At 42.7% G+C, this 20000-nt stretch overlaps 1 protein-coding gene across 2 annotated transcripts in view; it reads left to right on the forward strand.

Annotated features, from left to right (window-relative positions):
- LOC133536847 (FRAS1-related extracellular matrix protein 2-like) overlaps window positions 1-20000 on the forward strand; it is a 334085-nt gene that overhangs the window by 94994 nt on the left and 219091 nt on the right. For both annotated transcript variants that reach the window (XM_061877482.1, XM_061877483.1), the window contains exon 3: window positions 10634-15879. In XM_061877482.1, coding sequence (XP_061733466.1) covers window positions 10821-15879 — 5059 coding nt within the window. In that variant the 5' untranslated portion in view covers window positions 10634-10820. The remainder of the gene's footprint in view (window positions 1-10633; window positions 15880-20000) is intronic.

Consider the following 20000-nt stretch of genomic DNA (forward strand, 5'->3'; position numbering starts at 1 on the left):
AGCATACTGTTTGGACTGAAAGAATCCCACTTTCTGTTGTTGGCTGTGATATTCACCACGCCAACTCTATCTTTTTTGTTTCTGGAGCTGCCCATTAAGGCAGCAAAGTTGATGTGATTAAACTAATTGCACCTTTTGCTAGCATGCTGAAATCCACCTCATCGGCCTCTAACATTATTTTTGTAAACTTCCTTTTCCACTGCTGCAGCCCATTTAGGCATTTGAGTAAACTCACATATTAAAGGCCTACTGAAACCCACTACTACCGACCACGCAGTCTGATAGTTTATAAATCAATGATGAAATATTAACATTGCAACACATGCCGATACGGTTGGTTTAGTTTACTAAATTGGGATTTTAAATTTCCTGCTGAGTTTCTTGTTGAAAACGTCTCGGAATGATGACGCTTGCAAGTGATGTCACGGACTGTCAGGAAATATTAGCGCAGCACCACTTACGGCTAAAAGTCGTCTCTTTTCATCACGCAATTAAACAGTATTCTGGACATCTGTGTTGCTGAATCTTTTGCAATTTGTTTAATTTATAACGGAGTAGTCAAAGTAGAAAGATGGAGTTGGGATGCTTTAGCCTTTAGCCACACAAACACACGGCGATTCCTTGTTTAAAATTCCCGGAGGTAAAGCTTTACTATGGATCAGAGCGGTCAAGTGAACATGGTTCCCGACCACTTGTCAACCAGCAGGTTTCGGTGAGCAAATTGTGGTAAAAAGTCGCCTCTTACCGGAGGTCTGTGTAGTTTGCGCCATTCTTGTATCTGCCGTGACTTCCCTCGGACACTGGCCTCAAGACACCCGTGGAAACACCCCTCCGACTATCAGGTACTATTTAATCTCACTAAAACACAAGCACACAATAGAAAGATAAGGGATTTCCCAGAATTATCCTAGTAAATGTGTCTAAAATCATCTGAATCCGCCCAAATGCAATCGCCTTTTTTTTTTTTTTTTTCTAGTCCGTCGCTATCAATATCCTCAAACCCGAATCTTTCATCCCCGCTCAAATTAATGGGAAAATTGTTGTTTTCTCATCCGAATAGCTCTTTTTGTTGGGGGCTCCCATTAAAAACAATGTGAGGATGTGAGGAACCATCAACGGGTGACGTTATCGTCTGCGACTTCCTGTAAAGGCAAGGCTTTTCTGTTAGCGACCAAAAGTTGCGAACTTTATCGTCGATGTTCTCTACTAAATCCTTTCAGCAAAAGTATGGAAATATCGCAAAAGGATAGAGTATGACACATAGAATGGACCTGTTATCCCCGTTTAAATAAGAAAATCTCATTTTAGTAGGCTTTTAATTAATTCTTAAATTTCAAAATGGTCTGCTGCTGCCCTTATATGCGCCGAAATATTTGTCATAAATTGTGTCTTCTGCTGGTAGCTGACAGACGATGTAATAATCCACTCAGTGAGTGCCAAACTTTTATTTTTGCAAACTTTCTACTGAACCTGTGTGACTTCAATCTCAACCACAGCATGTTTAGGCAGCTACATGACTTATTTTTAATTAATGTGCCTTCTGTTGGAAGCAGCGAGTGTAATGAAATACATGATGTCTCTCTTACTGGAGCATATATTGACCAGGCACCTTTTCAACCGTTTCAACCTAATTCTGTTCATACTTGTTTATCAGGCCCGCCGTCGCCACCCCGTGCATGTCAGCAATGTACAGCTGGAGGCAATGTTTACATCGGAGCGTGACATGAAAACATCTAAATGGGGTCAGAGGTGACGTTCAACGGCTCAGGTCAAATTCTGCGAGGTACAAGAGGGGTAGGGACACAATGACGTGTGTTCATTAACAGTGACAGTTGCACAGCGGACCAGACCTACAGCGACAGCTGCGCCTGTTGCCTCCATCTATGGACCTCCATCTCTCTCTCTGGCTGCACAAATCACCTAAAAGAGCCCTTTTGCTATTTTTAAACACCGCCCACCAACCCCTTGCTCACCGTCAGAGGGAACAGCAGTGATTATTTTAACCTGCTTTTGATATCGCCTGGCTCACGTTGACCTGCAACGCTGTAAGCGGTTCACTGCGCGCGTCTCGCAATCATCCATGCTTCCGCAAATTAGCGAGGCAGACGGATCCTGCCGTGACAATCTACAGTGGGGCAAAAAAGTATTTAGTCAGCCACTGATTGTGCAAGTTCTCCCACTTAAAATGATGACAGAGGTCTGTAATTTTCATCATAGGTACACTTCAACTGTGAGAGACAGAATTAGAATAAAAAATCCAGGAATTCACATTGTAGGAATTTTAAAGAATTTATTTGTAAATTATGGTGGAGAATAAGTATTTCGTCAACCATTCAAAGCTCGCTCAAAGGGAAGGAGGTTTTGGCTCAAAATCTCACTATACATTGCCCCATTCATTCTTTCCTTAACACGGATCAATCATCCTCTCCCCTTAGCAGAAAAACAGCACCAAAGAGTGATTTTTCCACCCCCATGCTTCACAGTAGGTGTGGTGTTCTTGGGATGCAACTCAGTATTCTGAGTTGAGTTTATACCAAAAAGTTTTATTTTGGTTTCATCTGACCACATGACATTCTCCCAATCCTCTGCTGTATCATCCATGTATCCATTTTGGTATAAACTCAGCTTGTCGTGTTTGGAGGAAAAAGAATACTGAGTTGCATCCCAAGAGCACCATACCTACTGTGAAGCATGGGGGTGGAAACATCATGCTTTGGGACTGTTTTTCTGCTAAGGCAGGGGTTGGGAACATTTTGAGCTGAGAGAGCCATACAAGCCAAATATTTTAAAAAGTATTTCTGTGAAAGCGATATAATTTCTTTTTTTTAACACTGAATACAACTATATGCGTGCCTTTTTAAGAAAGACCAACATTTTTAGAGTATGATAAGTATCTTTTTCTTTTTAATAGCATTGTTATTCTGAGGCTAACCATAAATAAATAAAATACTTCTTACCATTAATCCGACTTCTTGAACAGATGCGGTAGAAACCGGATGGATGGATGAAAAGCCATGAGAATGTTTTATATTTTGAAAGTCATTTTTGACACTGTGATTACCAGCGGAATTATTCATTACTTACGGTGTTAGGCAATGTCAGCTAAGATTTATCTGAGAGCCAGGTGCAGTCATCAAAAGAGCCACATCTGGCTCCAGAGCCATAGGTTCTCTACCCCTGTGCTAAGGGGACAGGACGATTGATCCGTGTTAAGGAAAGAATGAAAGGGGCCATGTATCGTGAGATTTTGAGCCAAAACCTCCTTCCATCAGTGAGAGCTTTGAATGGTTGACCAAATACTTATTTTCCACCATAATTTACAAAAAAAAAAAATTAATTCCTACAATGTGAATTCCTGGATTTGTTTTTCACATTGTGTCTCTCACAGTTGAAGTGTACCTATGATGAAAATTACAGACCTCTGTCATCATTTTAAGTGGGAGAACTTGCACAATCGGTGGCTGACTAAATACTTTTTTGCCCCACTGTATATGTGTCCATGACATTTCTAGGCCTTATGCCACTCAGTGGCCGTTTTATATTTTAGTTCCTCAGAACATGCATGTTCTCCCCGTGACTGCGTGGGTTCCCTTGCGGGTACTCCAGCTTCCTCCTACCTCCAAAGACATGCACCTACAGTAGACCGGGGGTCGGCAACCCGCGGCTCTAGAGCCGCATGCGGCTCTTTAGCGCCGCTCCAGTGGCTCTCTGGATCTTTTCCAAAAATGTATGACAAATGGAAAAAGATGAGGGGAAAAAATATATTTTTTGTTTTAATATGCTTTCTGTAGGAGCACAAACATGACACAAACCTCCCTAATTGTTATAAAGCACACTGTTTGTATTAAACATGCTTCAGTGATTCAAGTATTTAGCGAGAGCCGTTTTGTCCTATTAATTTTGGCGTTCCTTGAACTCACCATAGTTTGTTTACATGTACAACTTTCTCCGACTTTCTAGGACGTCTTTTATGCCACTTCTTTTTCTGTGTCATTTTGTCAACCAAACTTGTTAATGTTGTGCGTGAATCCACAAAGGTGAGTTTTGTTGATGTTATTGACTTGTGTGGAGTGCTAATCGGGCATATTTGGTCACTGCATGACTCCAAGCTAATCAATGCTAATATGCTATTTAGGCTAGCTGTATGTACATATTGCATCATTATGCCTCGTTTGTAGGTATATTTGACGTCATTTAGTTTCCTTTAAGTCCTCTTAATTCAATTTATATCTCATGACACACTATCTGTATGTAATATGGCTTTTACATTTTTTCGGCGCTCCAGGCAGATTTATTTTTGTATTTTTGGTCCAATATGGCTCTTTCAAGATTTTGGGTTGCCGACCCCTGACCTAGACAAAGCTCAAACAAAATTTTGTTGACATGTATAACTTATATGTTATTATGACAATGACAATAAAGGAATTTATTGATTGGGGATAGGTTGATTGGCAACACTAAATTGGCCTTAGTGTGTGAATAAGACTGTGAATATTGTCTGTCTATCTGTGTTGGCCCTGGGATGAGGTGGCGACTTGTTAAGTTAAGTTAAAGGCCTACTGAAATGAGATTTTCTTATTCAAACGGGGATAGCAGGTCCATTCTATGTGTCATACTTGATCATTTCGCGATATTGCCATATTTTTGCTAAAAGGATTTAGTAGAGAACGTCGACGATAAGGTTTGCAACTTTTGGTCGCTAATAAAAAATATTTGCCTGTACCGGAAGTAGCAGACGATGTGCGCGTGACGTCACGGGTTGTGGAGCTCCTCATATCCTCACATTGTTTACAATCATGGCCACCAGCAGCGAGAGCGATTCTAACCGAGAAAGTGACGATTACCCCATTAATTTGAGCAAGGATGAAAGATTTGTGGGTGAAGAAAGTGAGAGTGAGTAGGGAAAAAAAAGGGGAAAAAAACTAGACGACAGAGCGATTCAGATGTTATTAGACAAATTTACTGCGATAATTCTGGAAAATCCCATCCATCCATCATCTTCCGCTTATCCGAGGTTGGGTCGCGGGGGAAGCAGGGAAGCCCAGACTTCCCTCTCCCCATCCACTTCGTCTAACTCCTCCCGGGGGATCCCGAGGCGTTCCCAGGCCAGCCGGGAGACACTCCACCCTTTTCCGGGCGAGAACCATGGACTCGGACTTGTAGGTGCTGATTCTCATTCCGGTCGCTTCGCACTCTGCTGCGAACCGATCTGGAAAATCCCTTATCTGCTTATTGTGTTACTAGTGTTTTAGCGTTTTAGTGAAAGTCGGAGGGGTGTGGCCACCTGTGTGGTGACTGCCAGTGTCTCTGCGGGAAGCCACGTTTCTCGACGAGGTGAAGCGAAGGCAGCCGTTGGGGCCGGGCTGAGATTTTTTTTTTCCCCCTCCACGGTGGAAGCATCCTATGTTCGGGGGCTGCCGGTCAGAGGAGGCAAGAGAGTCCGCAGCTGCCTCTTTGACAGGTGCACGAGGAATGACGCAAGCTCTCCGCTCATGTCTACGGTAAGAGCCGATTTATTACCACCATTTTCTCACCGAAACCTGCCGGTTGTGATAGGGAACCATGTTTGCTTGACCGCTCTGTTCCATAGTAAAGCTTCACCGTCATCTTTCGGGAATGTAAACAAGGAAACACCGGCTGTGTTTGTGTTGCTAAAGGCGTCCGCAATACACCGCTTCCCACCCACATCTTTCTTCTTTGACGTCTTCATTATTAATTGAACACATTGCATAAGATTCAGCAACACAGATGTCCAGAATACTGTGTAATTATGCAATTAAAGCAGACGACTTTTAGCTGGGATTGGGGCTGGAACAAAATATCCGCTACAATCTGTGACGTCACGTGCATGCGTCATCATTCCGCGACGTTTTCAACAGGATATTTCGCGCAAAATTTAAAATTGCAATTTAGTAAACTAAAAAGGCCGTATTGGCATGTGTTGCAATGTTAAGATTCCATCATTGATATATAAACTATCAGACTACGTGGTCGGTAGTAGTGAGTTTCAGTAGGCCTTTAAAGTACCAATGATTGTCACACACACTCTAGGTGTTGTGAAATTTGTCCTCTGCATTTGACCCAGCCCCTTGATCACCTCCGGGGAGGTGAGGGGAGCAGTGGGCAACAGCAGTGCCACGCCCGGGAATCATTTTTGGTGATTTAACCCCAAATTCCAACCCTTGATACTGAGTGCCTAGCAGGGAGGTAATGGGTCCCATTTTTATAGTCTTTGGTATGACTCGGCCATGGTTTGAACTCACAACCTACTGATCTCAGGGCGGACACTCTAACCACTGAGTAGGTTGTGCAGGGTGTACGACGCCTTCCGCGGAATGCAGCTGAGATAGGCTCACGCATCCTCCGCGACCTTGAAAGGGAAAAAATGGATGGATGGCTGGGTGAGAATTTTGTTGTCAAAACTGGATCTCAAAATGATCATTCACGCGTTCATTTCGTCTCGCATTGACTGTCTCAATTCTCTTGTCACTCTCTTCAACAAGTCAACGCTAAAGAGACTTCAGACTGTGCAAAATGCGGTTGCCAGACTTTTGACTGGTGCACCCAGAACAGCCCATATCACCCCCGTTTTATCCAGTCTTCATTGGCTTCCAGTTAAATTCCTCATTGAGTTTAAGATTTTAGTCCTAACATTCCGTGTGTTGCATGATGGGGCCCCTCAGTACATCACTGACTTGTTATGCCCCTACTCTTCAGGGCGCAGCATCCGGTCTTCAGGCCAGGGTCTTCTAAAGATCCCAAAAACTAATTTTAAAACCCGTGGCATTGGAAGCTACAGCTCCCAGACTCTGGAACAATTTGCACCAGCCTTTTCGTGATCATGACTGTGTTGAAACTTTTAAGAAACCTTTGAAAACTTCTCTTTTTGGTAAAGGTTTTATTAATGCACATTTTAACTAGAATTTGAATCCACCGTGTATCCTTTTTATGATGTTGCCCCTGTTGTTTTAATGAAATTGTTGTTTTACTTCATCTATGTTTTGTGATCTGTGAAAAGCACTTCATAAATAAAATGAACTTGCTTACTTACTTATTTAGGGGCGGATGTGCGCCTACAAGCACCAATAAAAAGAGGAACAAGCCATTATTATTATTATTATTATTATTATTATTATTTATGGACACATCTTTTATAACAGGTCAAAAATGTACCTAATAGGGTTGTACGGTATACCGGTATTAGTAGAGTACCGCGATACCAGTGGATCATATTCGGTACTATACCGCCTCTGAAAAGTTCAGATCCACCCCAATAATTTTTTTAAATTTATATGATGTTTATACACTCAGGATATGTCTGCCAACAAGGTGACTCTCATGGCTAATTGGACTTGGGTCGCAAGCTCAGGTCTGTAGCTGGCCGCCTTTGGAGAGGGTGTATAGTGTTAAAGGCCGAAACACCCAGTGATGCGCACCCGTTAATTATTTTATCCTACAGGTCTTCTATTCACGTTCACTGTTCACCTACAAGGAGTCTTTTTACGTGTTTTGAGGAGTATTTTTACGTGTTGTATGAGTTTTTTTTACGAGTTTTAGGAGTCTATGTGTTTTAGGAGTCTTATTATGTGTTTTAGGAGTCTTATTATGTGTTTTAGGAGTCTTGTTATGTGTTTTAGGAGTAATTTGCGTTTTAGATGTCACTGTGCATCTCTTCGGAGTCATTTTATGTGTTTTGGAGTCGTTTTTAATGTTTTAGAAGTTTTTTGTTGTGTTTTTAAATGTTTTACTAGTCATTTTAATGTGTTAAGTTATGTTATGCATTTGTGTTTCGCACACGAGGTAGAACATCTCACTCTGTGTTTTCTGGAATCTGATTAGGAAATATGTCCCTGGACACATGACGACTTTGAATATGACCAATGTATGATTCTGTAACTACTTGGTATCGGATTGATACACCAATTTGGGGTATCATCCAAAACTAATGTGAAGTATACAAACAACAGAAGAATAAGTGATTATTACAATTTAACAGACGTGTAGATGGAACATGTTAAAAGAGAAATTAAGCAGAAATTAACATTAAATTAACAAGTATATTAATAATTCATTTTCTACCACTTGTCCTTAATAATTTTGACAAAATAATATAATGGAAAATGACACAATATTTTACTGCATACATCATCAGCTAAATGAGGATCCTTTGTTTGTTTACTTACTACCAAAAGAAAAGTTGCCTTGTATGTGCACTATTTCATTTAAGGACAAATTTGCAATAAGAAACATATATTTAATTTGCCATAAGATTTTTTTTTTTGTTAAAATAAAGCCGATAACGGCATTTTCTGTGTTGCCCTTTATTTAGAAAAGTATCGAAATATATCGAAATATATTTTGGTATCGGTACTGGTACCAAAATATTGGTATTGGGACAACACTAGTACCTAATATTTTGGCCAGTCTCAGGGCTTAAGTCACTAAATGGTCTCTTCATTAGGGACACGTGTACCATTACATGCAGTCCAACTATCAACATTAACAGTAGGTTCATAACCAAAACTTAAGAGTTTCCTAAGAGTCTGACTGTGCAGGTGTGACTAATATGTTTAGCTCTGCATGTTATTCCTTTATTATGTGCTTTGGTTTATATTTGAACAGGGGGGGTCAAATATACGGCTTTATCCGGCCCGTGGGATGAGTTTGCCAAATATAAAAATTAACCAGAAATTTTTGAATGAATGAAACTGCTGTTCTAATTGTCCACTGCATTTTGCAATAGCAATTCTGTGTATCTTTGTAGATGATGCTACATATGTCAGTCGAGGGAAATGACCAAACTACATAATGAATATCTCGAAATTTGATTTTGATATAATTGTTTTTATCTTGATAGATTGAAAATCAACACCAATGAGTTGACTGATGAACATTATATTTAATTAATTAAATTAAATGTATTCAGAAAGTGTAAATAATGACAAATAAAGAGGGAATACCATTAACAATTAACATGTATGTGTAAAAAACAACAACATTAATATTTGTAAATTTTCAGAATGTGATTGTTCTATTTTTAAACAAAGAAAACAATCTGGAGTTGTCTTTATTCTTTTGTTATCGTGCCGTGATTTCACCAGTCCGGCCCACCTAGGAATACATTTTTCTCCACGTGGCCCCTGATTTTAAATTCGTTTGACACCACTGTATTACAGTTTTTCCATTTGCTTACACACAATTTGACTAACTGTTTGTCTTTTTTCAAAAAGGATTTACACACTTTTCTGAACACAACATTCAATTCTCTTAATTCCTAGATTATTTGCAAAATGACAGACTTCGGTCAAAACATATACCCATTCATCCAAATAAAGCAAGCATTTGTAAAAAAAAAAAAAAAAATGCAGTTTTATTGTCATTTCACTCACATAGACTTCAAATGGTAAGGCACTATTGGAGAGGATTACCCACAACAGTGATAAATACAAAACACATTCGTAAAACCCCTTTTTTACTATAAGAAATCACTTGTTTGGGACATTTTGCTTGATATTTTTAACATGTCACTCAGCGTCAAAGGTTGGAATTGGGGGTTAAATCACCAAAAATGATTCTCGGGCGTGGCCACCCCTGCTGCCCACTGCTCCCCTCACCTCCCAGGGGGCAAATAAGGGTGATGGGTCAAATGCAGAGAGTAATTTTTCCACACCTAGTGTGTGTGTGTGCCAATCATTGGTACTTTAACTTTAACTTAATATGTGATGATGAATGATTCCTGCAACTTGACAAAATATATTGGCAAATCCACAACAATCGTCATTGTTTACTTTGAAGTGGGCCTATACGTAAGGACGGAAAGAGAAAGTAAAAATACCCTGTACTTTTTTCAAGAAGTGCTCAACAATGATGCTGCAAACTGCGAATATTTATTTTTACTACAGCCAGGTAAAGTAACATATTACAGTAGTCAACGACATGCAGTACAAATTAAAATCTGAGACGAATACAAAGGTTTGAAAAATAATCTGGAAATAAAGATGTGTGTATCACAACCCTAGTGTGAGTGTAAAGTGTGAACATGGGTGTTTCACAATCCTTGTATGTGTGCAAGATTGGAAGGTGTGTAATATTTCCAAAAAATGTTAAGCATAGTCTTTTTGATTGATTGAAACTTTTAATAGGAGATTGCACAGTACAGTACATATTCCGTACAATCGACCACTAAATAGTGGTCAACACGAATAGGTTTTTCAACTTGTTCAAGTCGGGGTCCACGTTAATCAATTCATGGTAATTAATAATGCCTATCAATTCATTGCCTAATTTTGGGCAAATCTGCACAATGGTTTTGTTTATTGTGTGTAGACTTTTGTCAACTGTGTGAAAATGTAAAATTTAGTGTGTAAGCAATTGGAAAAAAAAAAACTGTAGGAGAATGCAAACTGTATTTGGCACAATGGTGAAATACTTTCTATTGCCACCAGAGGGAAACAAAGCTTTTCTCTTTGTAGATAATCCGTCCAACCAGGGTTGATCTTTGCTGTGTTTTTATCATGTTAAAGTACACAACTCATTCTGCGGAGTGCAAATGTAAACAATATAGCGCAAGTGAGCATATTTAAATAGCACAGTTGTTGCAATAACGTCTCCCTCAACTTGGACGTTCTTGCAGGAAACGGCGACCAATCGGCTGGGAGGGGGGCGTGGTCCGGCTTTACTCCAGCCAAGACAGAGCAGGAGTGTGAAGTTTCTCTCATCAGTGCACGGCCGCTGCGGGAGAATGGTGCACCTCTGCGCCGGTGGGTGTGCCTCGCTGTCCAATTCTGCAACTTTATCTCCTGTGTGTAGTTGATGTGTGTATGTGTATGTGTGTGTGTGTGTGCACAAAGTTAAATATTGTCTCTTCTGCAGCCCAAATGGCTTGGCTCTCTCCCTTTTTTGCGCTGTTGCTCTTCTTGGCAACAAGTGATGGTCAGTTTTTGGACCCTGACCACCACCATCACCACCACCATGGACTATCTTATGCCCTGAGGTCGGAGCTGTCAGAGGACACAGTGCTGGTGGCCAACAACGGCATCCGGGTGCCTTTTGGGAGATCTGCCTTCATCGACCCCGTCAATGACCTGGTCATTCAAGTTCAGCCGGGCGATAGGTGCACCATCACAGTCCTGGATAACGACCCTTTGTCACAGGGGCCGGGAACTTTAACCCCTAAAAAGTTTCCATGTGAATTTGGACCTAATGATGTGAAGTATTCCCACTTTGGCTCCAGAAGTCCAGCGAGAGACAGAGTAAAATTGCAGCTCAGGTATGACACGCAAACTGATACCATTATCATACCTTTCATGATGGAGGTGGAGGTCATGTTCACTCAGCTGGAGGTGCTCACCAAAAATATGCCGCTCACGGTGGAGAAGCTGCTAGGCACGAGCAACCCCATCGACAGGCGGGTTCTTGAGTTCACATTTGACAGACAGACGCAGCAGTGCAAAATCGCCTCCCTGTCTCGCGGCGGTGTGCTGCCCAGGTATGGAGCCCTGGTGGAGGAGAGCAGCCTCACTGGGCTGGTGGACTGTGATGAATTCATTAAAATGAGCGTGCGTTATCAGCACACCTTTGCTTTGAAGTCGCCAAACAGGGATTACATTCCCATGGTAGTGGAGCTGCATGACAAGGAGGGCAACTTGCTCAAGCAGGAGTTTTTCCAAATCCTAGTGAGGATTAAAGAAGGCGAGGAGAACACACCACCCAAGCCCAGCTTTGTGGCCATGATGATGATGGAGGTGGACCAGTTTGTAATGACCGCTTTAACCACGGACATGATGGCCGCGGAGGACGCCGAGTCTAATCCCGATGAATTGATTTTCAACATCACGTCTCCGCTTCGCTACGATGAAGGCTACATAGTCAGCACAGATGACAGGAATTTACCAATAACTTCCTTTTACCAAGGAGACCTCAAAGACTTAAGAATCGCCTTCAAACCCCCAGCCGTGGACTCGGACAGTGAGCGCATTTTTCAGATTGAGTTTGAAGTTGTGGACACGGAGGGTGCCGTGTCGGACCCTTTTGCTTTCATGATCGTCGTTAAACCCATGAACACTTTGGCTCCCGTGGTGACCAGAAATACTGGCCAGCTGCTGTACGAGGGCCAGTCCAGGCCTCTGTCTAGTTCTCAAAATTTAGAAATCAGCGACGAGGACAATTTAGACGAAGTCCAGATCAGAGTAATTGACGGCCTGAAGCACGGGGACTTAACCATGCTCGGCTCTGTGAGAAAGTTTTTCACACCGTCCGACCTCAATGACGGACGAGTTGTTTATCAGCACGACGGCAGCGACACCTACAGCGACAACATCATTTTCAGAATGACGGACGGCTCGCATGAGGTGGAGTTTCTGTTTCCCATCACTGTGGTGCCGACTGATGACGAGCCCCCTATAGTCAACGCCAACACCGGCTTGGTGCTATTCAAAAACCAAATGATGCCAATCTCTTCTCTCATGCTCAGCGCGGCAGACATAGACTCAGAGGATTCCACCATTAAATTCACAATTGAACCCCCATTTTCCGTTATCGGGCAGGTGCTGCTGCGCCAGGCTGAGGCCCCGGAGGACCCGTCCACCTGGAGGTTTAACACAGAGGAGGAAATGTATGAGAAAGCTGTGACCGACTGGCTGCAGCGGGACGTCACTGAAGGAAAACTATTTTACAAGCACGTTGGGCCCCACAGCACCAGCACCGTCATGGATCAGTTCAAGTTCAGAGTACAAGACGACAACGACCCTCCCAACCAATCAGGGGTGAGCTCCTTTATCATCAAAATTGTCCCAGTCGATGACCTCCCCCCCGAGCTGCACCCAGATGCCACACTGCAAATGACCGTCCACGAATATCAGGTCACTCACTTCCGAAAGAAATTTCTACGCTACACTGATCTGGACTCAGAGGATCGGGATCTTAAATTCACCATCACCCAGCCTCCCACCGACACAGATGAAAATAATCCAGTTGTTCTGGGTGCTCTGGTTCTCACCGAAAACACAAATGTGGAAGTCAAAACTTTCACTCAGGCCCAGATTAACCATCACAAAATAGCCTATAAACCCCCTGATCTGGAGCTAGGAATTACCACACATGTTGTGCAGTTCAAATTCACAGTAGAGGATGTCTCTGGAAATAGTGTGGACGGGCTTTTTAGTGTACTTCTAAAGCCGGTGGACAACAAACCGCCTCAGATTACCAACTCTGGATTGAGTGTGTTTGAACGCGGCACACATACCATCACCAGCGCTGAGCTGTACACCTCAGACACAGATACAGAGAGCAAGATGATCTCTTTTACTGTTTCTCAGCCTCCCTTGCACGGACACATCCAGTCCATGTTCACACACATGACCAGAGGAGACACTTTTTCCCTGGAGGACATTGACAGCGGTCGGATTACATACATACACAACGGAGATGAATCAACAGTAGATTCAATACAAATAGATGTGAGTGACGGCGTCCACGTGGTCCCAATTAATGTCAAGATTAGCGTTAAGCCGATTGATGACGAGACCCCTATCATTAGTCTCCCTGTGGGCACAATTGGCTCCTTTATTGACGTACTCGAGAATGGAGCAACTGAAATAACCAGTAATGTAATTCAGGGAAGAGACGAAGACACGGATGACCTGCGTTTGATCTTTATTGTGGAGGACCCGCCGTCATTAGGTGAGATTTTGGTCAGAGGGGTCCAGTCGGCCATGTTCACCCAAGCCGATATTATCAACGGCCATGTGGTGTATGCTCATACCAGCGGGGAGTTAGGTTTTACCACCAAAGTGGACATTTTTAATCTCACGCTGACAGACATGTCTGACGAGTGGACTGTGGGAGGCAATAAAATCACCGGTGTCAGAGTGCATGTAACTATTCTACCGCTCGACAGCCAGGCTCCGCAAGTCTTTGTGGGCTCTCTGTTTTCTGTCACTGAGGGTGAGAAGAATGTCATCCAGACTCACCATATAAGCGCTGATGATGTCGACACCCTCATCGAGGACCTTCTTTGTACTATCATCGTACAGCCGACGTCAGGCTATGTGGAAAACATCTCCCCGGCCCCAGGCTCGGAGAAATCCAGATCTGGGATGGCTGTTAGCGCCTTCACCATCAAGGACATTCACCAAAATCACATCTACTATGTTCAAAGCATCCACAAAGGGGTGGAGCCTGTAGAGGACAGGTTTACATTCAGATGCTCTGACGGCATCAATTTCTCAGAGAGGCATTTTTTCCCCATCTCCATAATCCCCTCCAACGACGAAAAGCCTGAAATTTATATGAGAGAGTTTGTTGTCATGGAGGGCATGAACATCATCATCGACACGCCTATTTTGAACGGCGCCGATGAAGACATCCCCTCTAACCAGCTCACCTTCATCATCACCAGACCCCCCAAGCATGGTTTTATTTTCAACCAGCTCACCACAGGCACAGTCCCCGTCTCCAACTTCACCTTGGATCAGATCAGCGATGCCTCCAGCATCGTGTATGAGCATGACGACTCCGAGACCACCGAGGACAGCTTCGAAGTCCTCCTCACAGACGGAAAGTTCAGCGTGAAGAAGACTGCCGTCGTCATGATAATCCCTGTGGATGACGAAACACCGAGGATGTCTATCAACGACGGCCTGGAAATTGAAGTAGGGGACGTGAAAGTCATCAGCGGCAACATTCTGAGAGCGACTGATCTGGACTCTGAGGACAGCACCCTGACCTACATCGTTCGCTACGGCCCTGGCCAGGGCTACTTGCAGAAAACGATGCCTAACGGGATTTTGCAGAATATCTCCGTGGGGATGAATTTCACACAGAACGATTTGGACCAAGGTTTAATCATCTATGTCCATAACGGGCAAGAGGGCATTCGTGATCTCATCAAGTTTGACGTGACAGACGGCTTCAACCCATTGATTGACAGGTACTTTTACGTCACAGTGGGCGGCATCGACATGGTCTTCCCTTATGTAGTCAGTAAAGGTGTCTCCCTAAAAGAGGGGGGCAGGGTCACCCTCACGACTGACCTGCTCAGCACAAGCGACCATAACAGCCCAGATGAGCACTTAGTCTTCACAATCACCCGAGCGCCGGTGAGAGGCCACCTGGAGTGCACGGACACACCCGGAATGCCCATCTCGTCCTTCACGCAGCTTCAGCTGGCTGGAAACAAGATCTACTACATCCATACTGCCGACGACGAAGTCAAAATGGACAGCTTCGAGTTCGAGGTGACCGACGGCTACAACCCCGTGTTCCGCACCTTCCGCATATCCATCACCGACGTGGACAACAAGAAGCCTGTGGTGACGGTGCACGGCCTGGTGATGGCAGAGGGCGAGAACAAGCTCATCACACCTTTCGAGCTGACGGCGGAGGACAGAGACACCGCAGACCGCCTATTGAAATTCACCATCACCCAAATCCCCGTCCACGGCCGCCTGCTCTTCAACAACAGCCGGCCCGTCGCCTCTTTCACCAAGCAGGACCTTAACGAGAACATGATCAGCTACAAGCACGATGGCACTGAGAGCCCTGAAGACACCTTCTCCTTCACGGTTACAGACGGCACTCACAATGACTTCTATGTCTTTCCCGACACGGTGTTTGAGACCCGAAAACCCCAGGTCATGAAGATCAGCATCCTGCCTTTGGATAATGGAGTCCCACAGATGGTGGTGAATAAAGGCGCTCCAACACTGCGAGTTCTGGAGGGCGGCCGCCTGGGGTTTGTGATCACCAGCAAATCCCTGAAAGCAGAAGACCGGGACAGCATGCAGGATACTGTGATCTTTAGGATTACTGGAGCACCGCAGCATGGCTACCTGATCCACCTGGGCAAAGGAAATGCTACGATCAACATTTTCACTCAAGGTAAGATCTGCTTTACAAGTCCCATTCCTTACTGCACAGCTCATACCTCTGTTTTTGGGTCACATTTTGGTTTATTGGGGTTTGGAAAAGGTACAAAATGTAAAACAATACAATGCAAAATGCTAGCAGGTATATTTACAAATTAAAATAAGTAAAATGTAAATAATATATGTTGTTTTACTATATTTCTTTTTAGGAAAGTGCAATGGTTTCAGTTTGAACGACGTGAATTTTGATTTGATTTTATAGTAAATTAAAGTACCTTATTGTCTGAAGTGCAAAAATGCTACTAAATGAAAGAGGGTTTTCAACACTTGCCATTAGGGACGCAAATCTTACAACTCACAATTCAATTTGACTCCTGGAGTCGATTTAGAATCATTTATCAAATCAACACAGAACTGCTCCGCACTAAATGCAGATAATGTGCTGTGCATAGGGCTCTTCAATCCGTGGGGGCCCCGTTATGCGTTTAGAAACACATGTAAAATATCATATTAAGTTTTTTATTTTTCTTTATTATTTGTTTAGTGTGTTTCAAACACATACAGATCAAAAGTTAGTACAGTAATATTATCATGGCTCTCTTGAATTTCCAATATTTTCTACAACGCTTATGTTTTTGTGATAGAGTGATTAGAGCTTGTTGGTCTCAAAAAAACTTTCATGAATTTTGGCTCTTTTATGAATTTATCATGGGTCTACTGAAAATGTGACCAAATCTGCTTGATCAAAAATATATACAGCAACGTTAATAACACTTTTCCACTTTGCATCAGTCCATCATAGATGATCTAGGGCCCAGCGAAGCCGGCGGTGTTTCTGTGTATTGTTGATAAATGGGTTTTGCTTTGCATAGTAGAGTTTTAACTTGTACTTACAGATGTAGCGACCAACTGTAGTTACTGACAGTGGTTTTATGAAGTGTTCCTGAGCTCATGTGGTGATATCCTTTACACACTGATGTCGGTTTTTGATGCAGTACCACCTGAGGGAACAAAGGTTTGTAATATCATTGCTTACGTGCAGTGATATCTCCAGCCAGATTCTCTGAACCTTTTGATGATTTTACGGACCGTAGATGGTAAAATCCCTAAATTCCTTGCAATAGCTCGTTGAGAAATGTTCTAAAGCTGTTCGACAATTTGCTTACAAATCCTTGTTTTTGAATTACTTAGCACTTCATGGAAGCTGCTTTTATACCCAATCATGGCACCCACCTGTTCCCAATTAGCCTGCACAACTGTGGGACGTTCCATATAAGTGTTTAAAGTTAAAGTTAAAGGCCTACTGAAATCCACCACTACCCACCACGCAGTCTGATAGTTTATATATCAATGATGAAATATTAACATTGCAACACATGCCAATACGGCCTTTTTAGTTTACTAAACTACAATTTAAAATTTCCCGGGAGTTTCATCTTCCAAACGTCGTGTAATGATGACGTGTACGCAAGACGTAACTGGTTTTTAGGAAGTATGAGCGCTGCACACACACACAGCTAAAAGTCGTCTGCTTTGACGGCATAATTATACGGTATTTTTGGACATCTGTGTTGCTGAATCTTTTGCAATCTGTTCAATTAATATTGGAGAAGTCACAGTAGAAAGATGGAGTTGGGAAGCTTTAGCCTTTAGCCACACAAACACACAGTGATTCCTCGTTTAAAATTCCTGGAGGTGAAACTTTACTATGGTTTAGAGCGCGGTAAAGCCAACATGGATCCCTACCAAATGTCAACCAGCAGGTTTCGGTGAGAAAATTGTGGTTAAAAAGTCAGTTCTTAACGGAGAAAAGCTGAGCTTGTGCCGTCCATAGCGCGTCAAGACACCGGTGGAGACACCCTTCCGACTATCAGGTACTATTTAACTCACTAAAACACTAGGAACACAATAGAAAGATAAGGGATTTCCCAGAATTAACCTAGTTGATGTGTTTAAAAACATCGGAATCCGTCCCAATGCAATCACGTTTTTTTTTGGGTTTTTTTCTATTCCGTCGCTTTCAATATCTTCAAACACAAATCTTTAATCCTCGCTCAAATTAATGGGGAAATTGTCGTTTTCTCGGTCCGAATAGCACTTTTTGTTGGAGGCTCCCATCACATGTATGACGTCATCGTCTGCGACTTCCGGTAGAGGCAGGGTATTTTTTTTAGGACCGAAAGTTGCAAACGTTATCGTGGACGTTCTCTACTAAATCCTTTCGGCAAAAAATATGGCCATATCGCGAAATGATCAAGTATGACACATAGAATGGACCTGCTATCAATCAATCAATCAATCAATGAATGTTTATTTATATAGCCCCAAATCACAAATGTCTCAAAGGGCTGCACAAATCATTACGACTACAACGTCCCCGTGTAAATAAGAAAATCTCATTTCAGTAAGCCTTTAAACTTCCAATGATTGTCACACACTAAGTTTATCTCGAAATCTGTCCTCTGCATTTGACCCATCCCCGTATTTACCCCCTGGGAGGTGAGGGGAGCAGTGGGCAGCAGCTGTGCCGCGCCTGGGAATCATTTTGATGAGCATTCCTCAACTTTATCAGTATTTATCAAATTCTAAAGTTAATGATTATTTGCAAACAAAAAATGTTTATCAGTTTGAACATCAAATATGTTGTCTTTGTAATATTTTCAACTGAATATGGGTTGAAAATGATTTGCAAATCATTGTATTCGGTTAATATTTACATCTAACACAATTTCCCAACTCAAATGGAAACAGGGTTTGTATGTCTCTGTGCGGCCCGGTAGCAAGTACGTCACGGACCGGTACAGATCTCCGGACCGGTGGTTGGGCACCACTGCTCTAGGCTGCTGACGTTTAAAAAAAATATTTCAAAATACTTTTTTGAAAACGTTAAATCAATTTAGAATCGTAATAAATATGAATCGCAAATCGGATTTGAGACGATTTTTTTTGCAGCCTTGACTCATTTCCATTTCCTGTACCTCACTACAACTGAAGTCGGTACGCCTCTGTCCTGTACCAAAAACTCTGATTATTGTATGTTTAATTTGCTCTGCTTCAATGTTAGCCCCAGGTGGCCTCCCAAAAAAGAATGTTTTTGTTTTCACCCCAGAGACCCGCCTATTAAGAGCGATGAAATATGCCAGCACCTCAGGCTGCCTCCACCTCACAGGGAGGATTTCAAAGCTAACGCGTTGCACTTAAGGGGAAGCACAGAAGGTGATTTGTACCTTATTGCAGTCATATTTTGTGGCGGGCAGATGAGAGGATCGCAGGTGTCGCGGTAAATATGTCAAAGTGAGAGTGGGGGTCACGGCGATGGGTTATCTCCTCTCTTTCACAGGAGGAGAATGTAACAATACTTTTCAAGCTGGCTTGTAACCCGGCTGCTTACAACAGCGGCCGTTAGTCACCGAGCCCGAGAGGCCCCTTCAATATTTCAAGAGTAAACAGACAGTAAATAACGATACTATCTCCTCGGCTTTTGAAAAACGCAAAGATGCGTTCCTGCGCATTGATCTTTTCCGAGGAAAACACTTGGGCATCAAATATTGACGACGACGACGACGTTGGGTGCAAACCTTGCATTGGTGCAGAGTCTGAGACGGGACGTTGACGAGCTGCTGTGGTGGAGCTGCAGAGAGATCTGTTTTTTTTTGTTATTTTTGTTTTGGGGTTATTTAGGAGTCAAAAACAAGTTTTCCCTCCTTTCTCCGCAGCCTTAAATCTCACGTCAGTGACCAAAATAACAAAGAGAAAAGCACTCAGGGAGCGCAGACCTCTGGCAGGTCCTACCTTACAATAGTAAAAAAAAGTCCTGATTCAAGACGACAATCCGGACCACCCCCAAATGTAATCACTTATCCCATTTCTTGCATTTCCTTAAAGTTCAATCAAAATGTGACCATAGTTTTTTTAATTATCTATAGCAGACTGAAAGAAACCTTTTGTCAGATATCAACTGTCTCTGTCTCTGTGGGTGGAGGCGGGGTTGTTAACCTGGACCAAGAGCTTTTTTTTCATTTATTAATCAATCCAACAACATAATACACTATTATACCATAAAAATTAGAGATGTCCGATAATGGCTTTTTTGCCGATATTCTGATATTGTCCAACTCCTAATTACTGATTCCG

This window comes from Nerophis ophidion, linkage group LG18 (assembly GCF_033978795.1).
Source record: "Nerophis ophidion isolate RoL-2023_Sa linkage group LG18, RoL_Noph_v1.0, whole genome shotgun sequence".
NCBI lineage: Eukaryota > Metazoa > Chordata > Actinopteri > Syngnathiformes > Syngnathidae > Nerophis > Nerophis ophidion.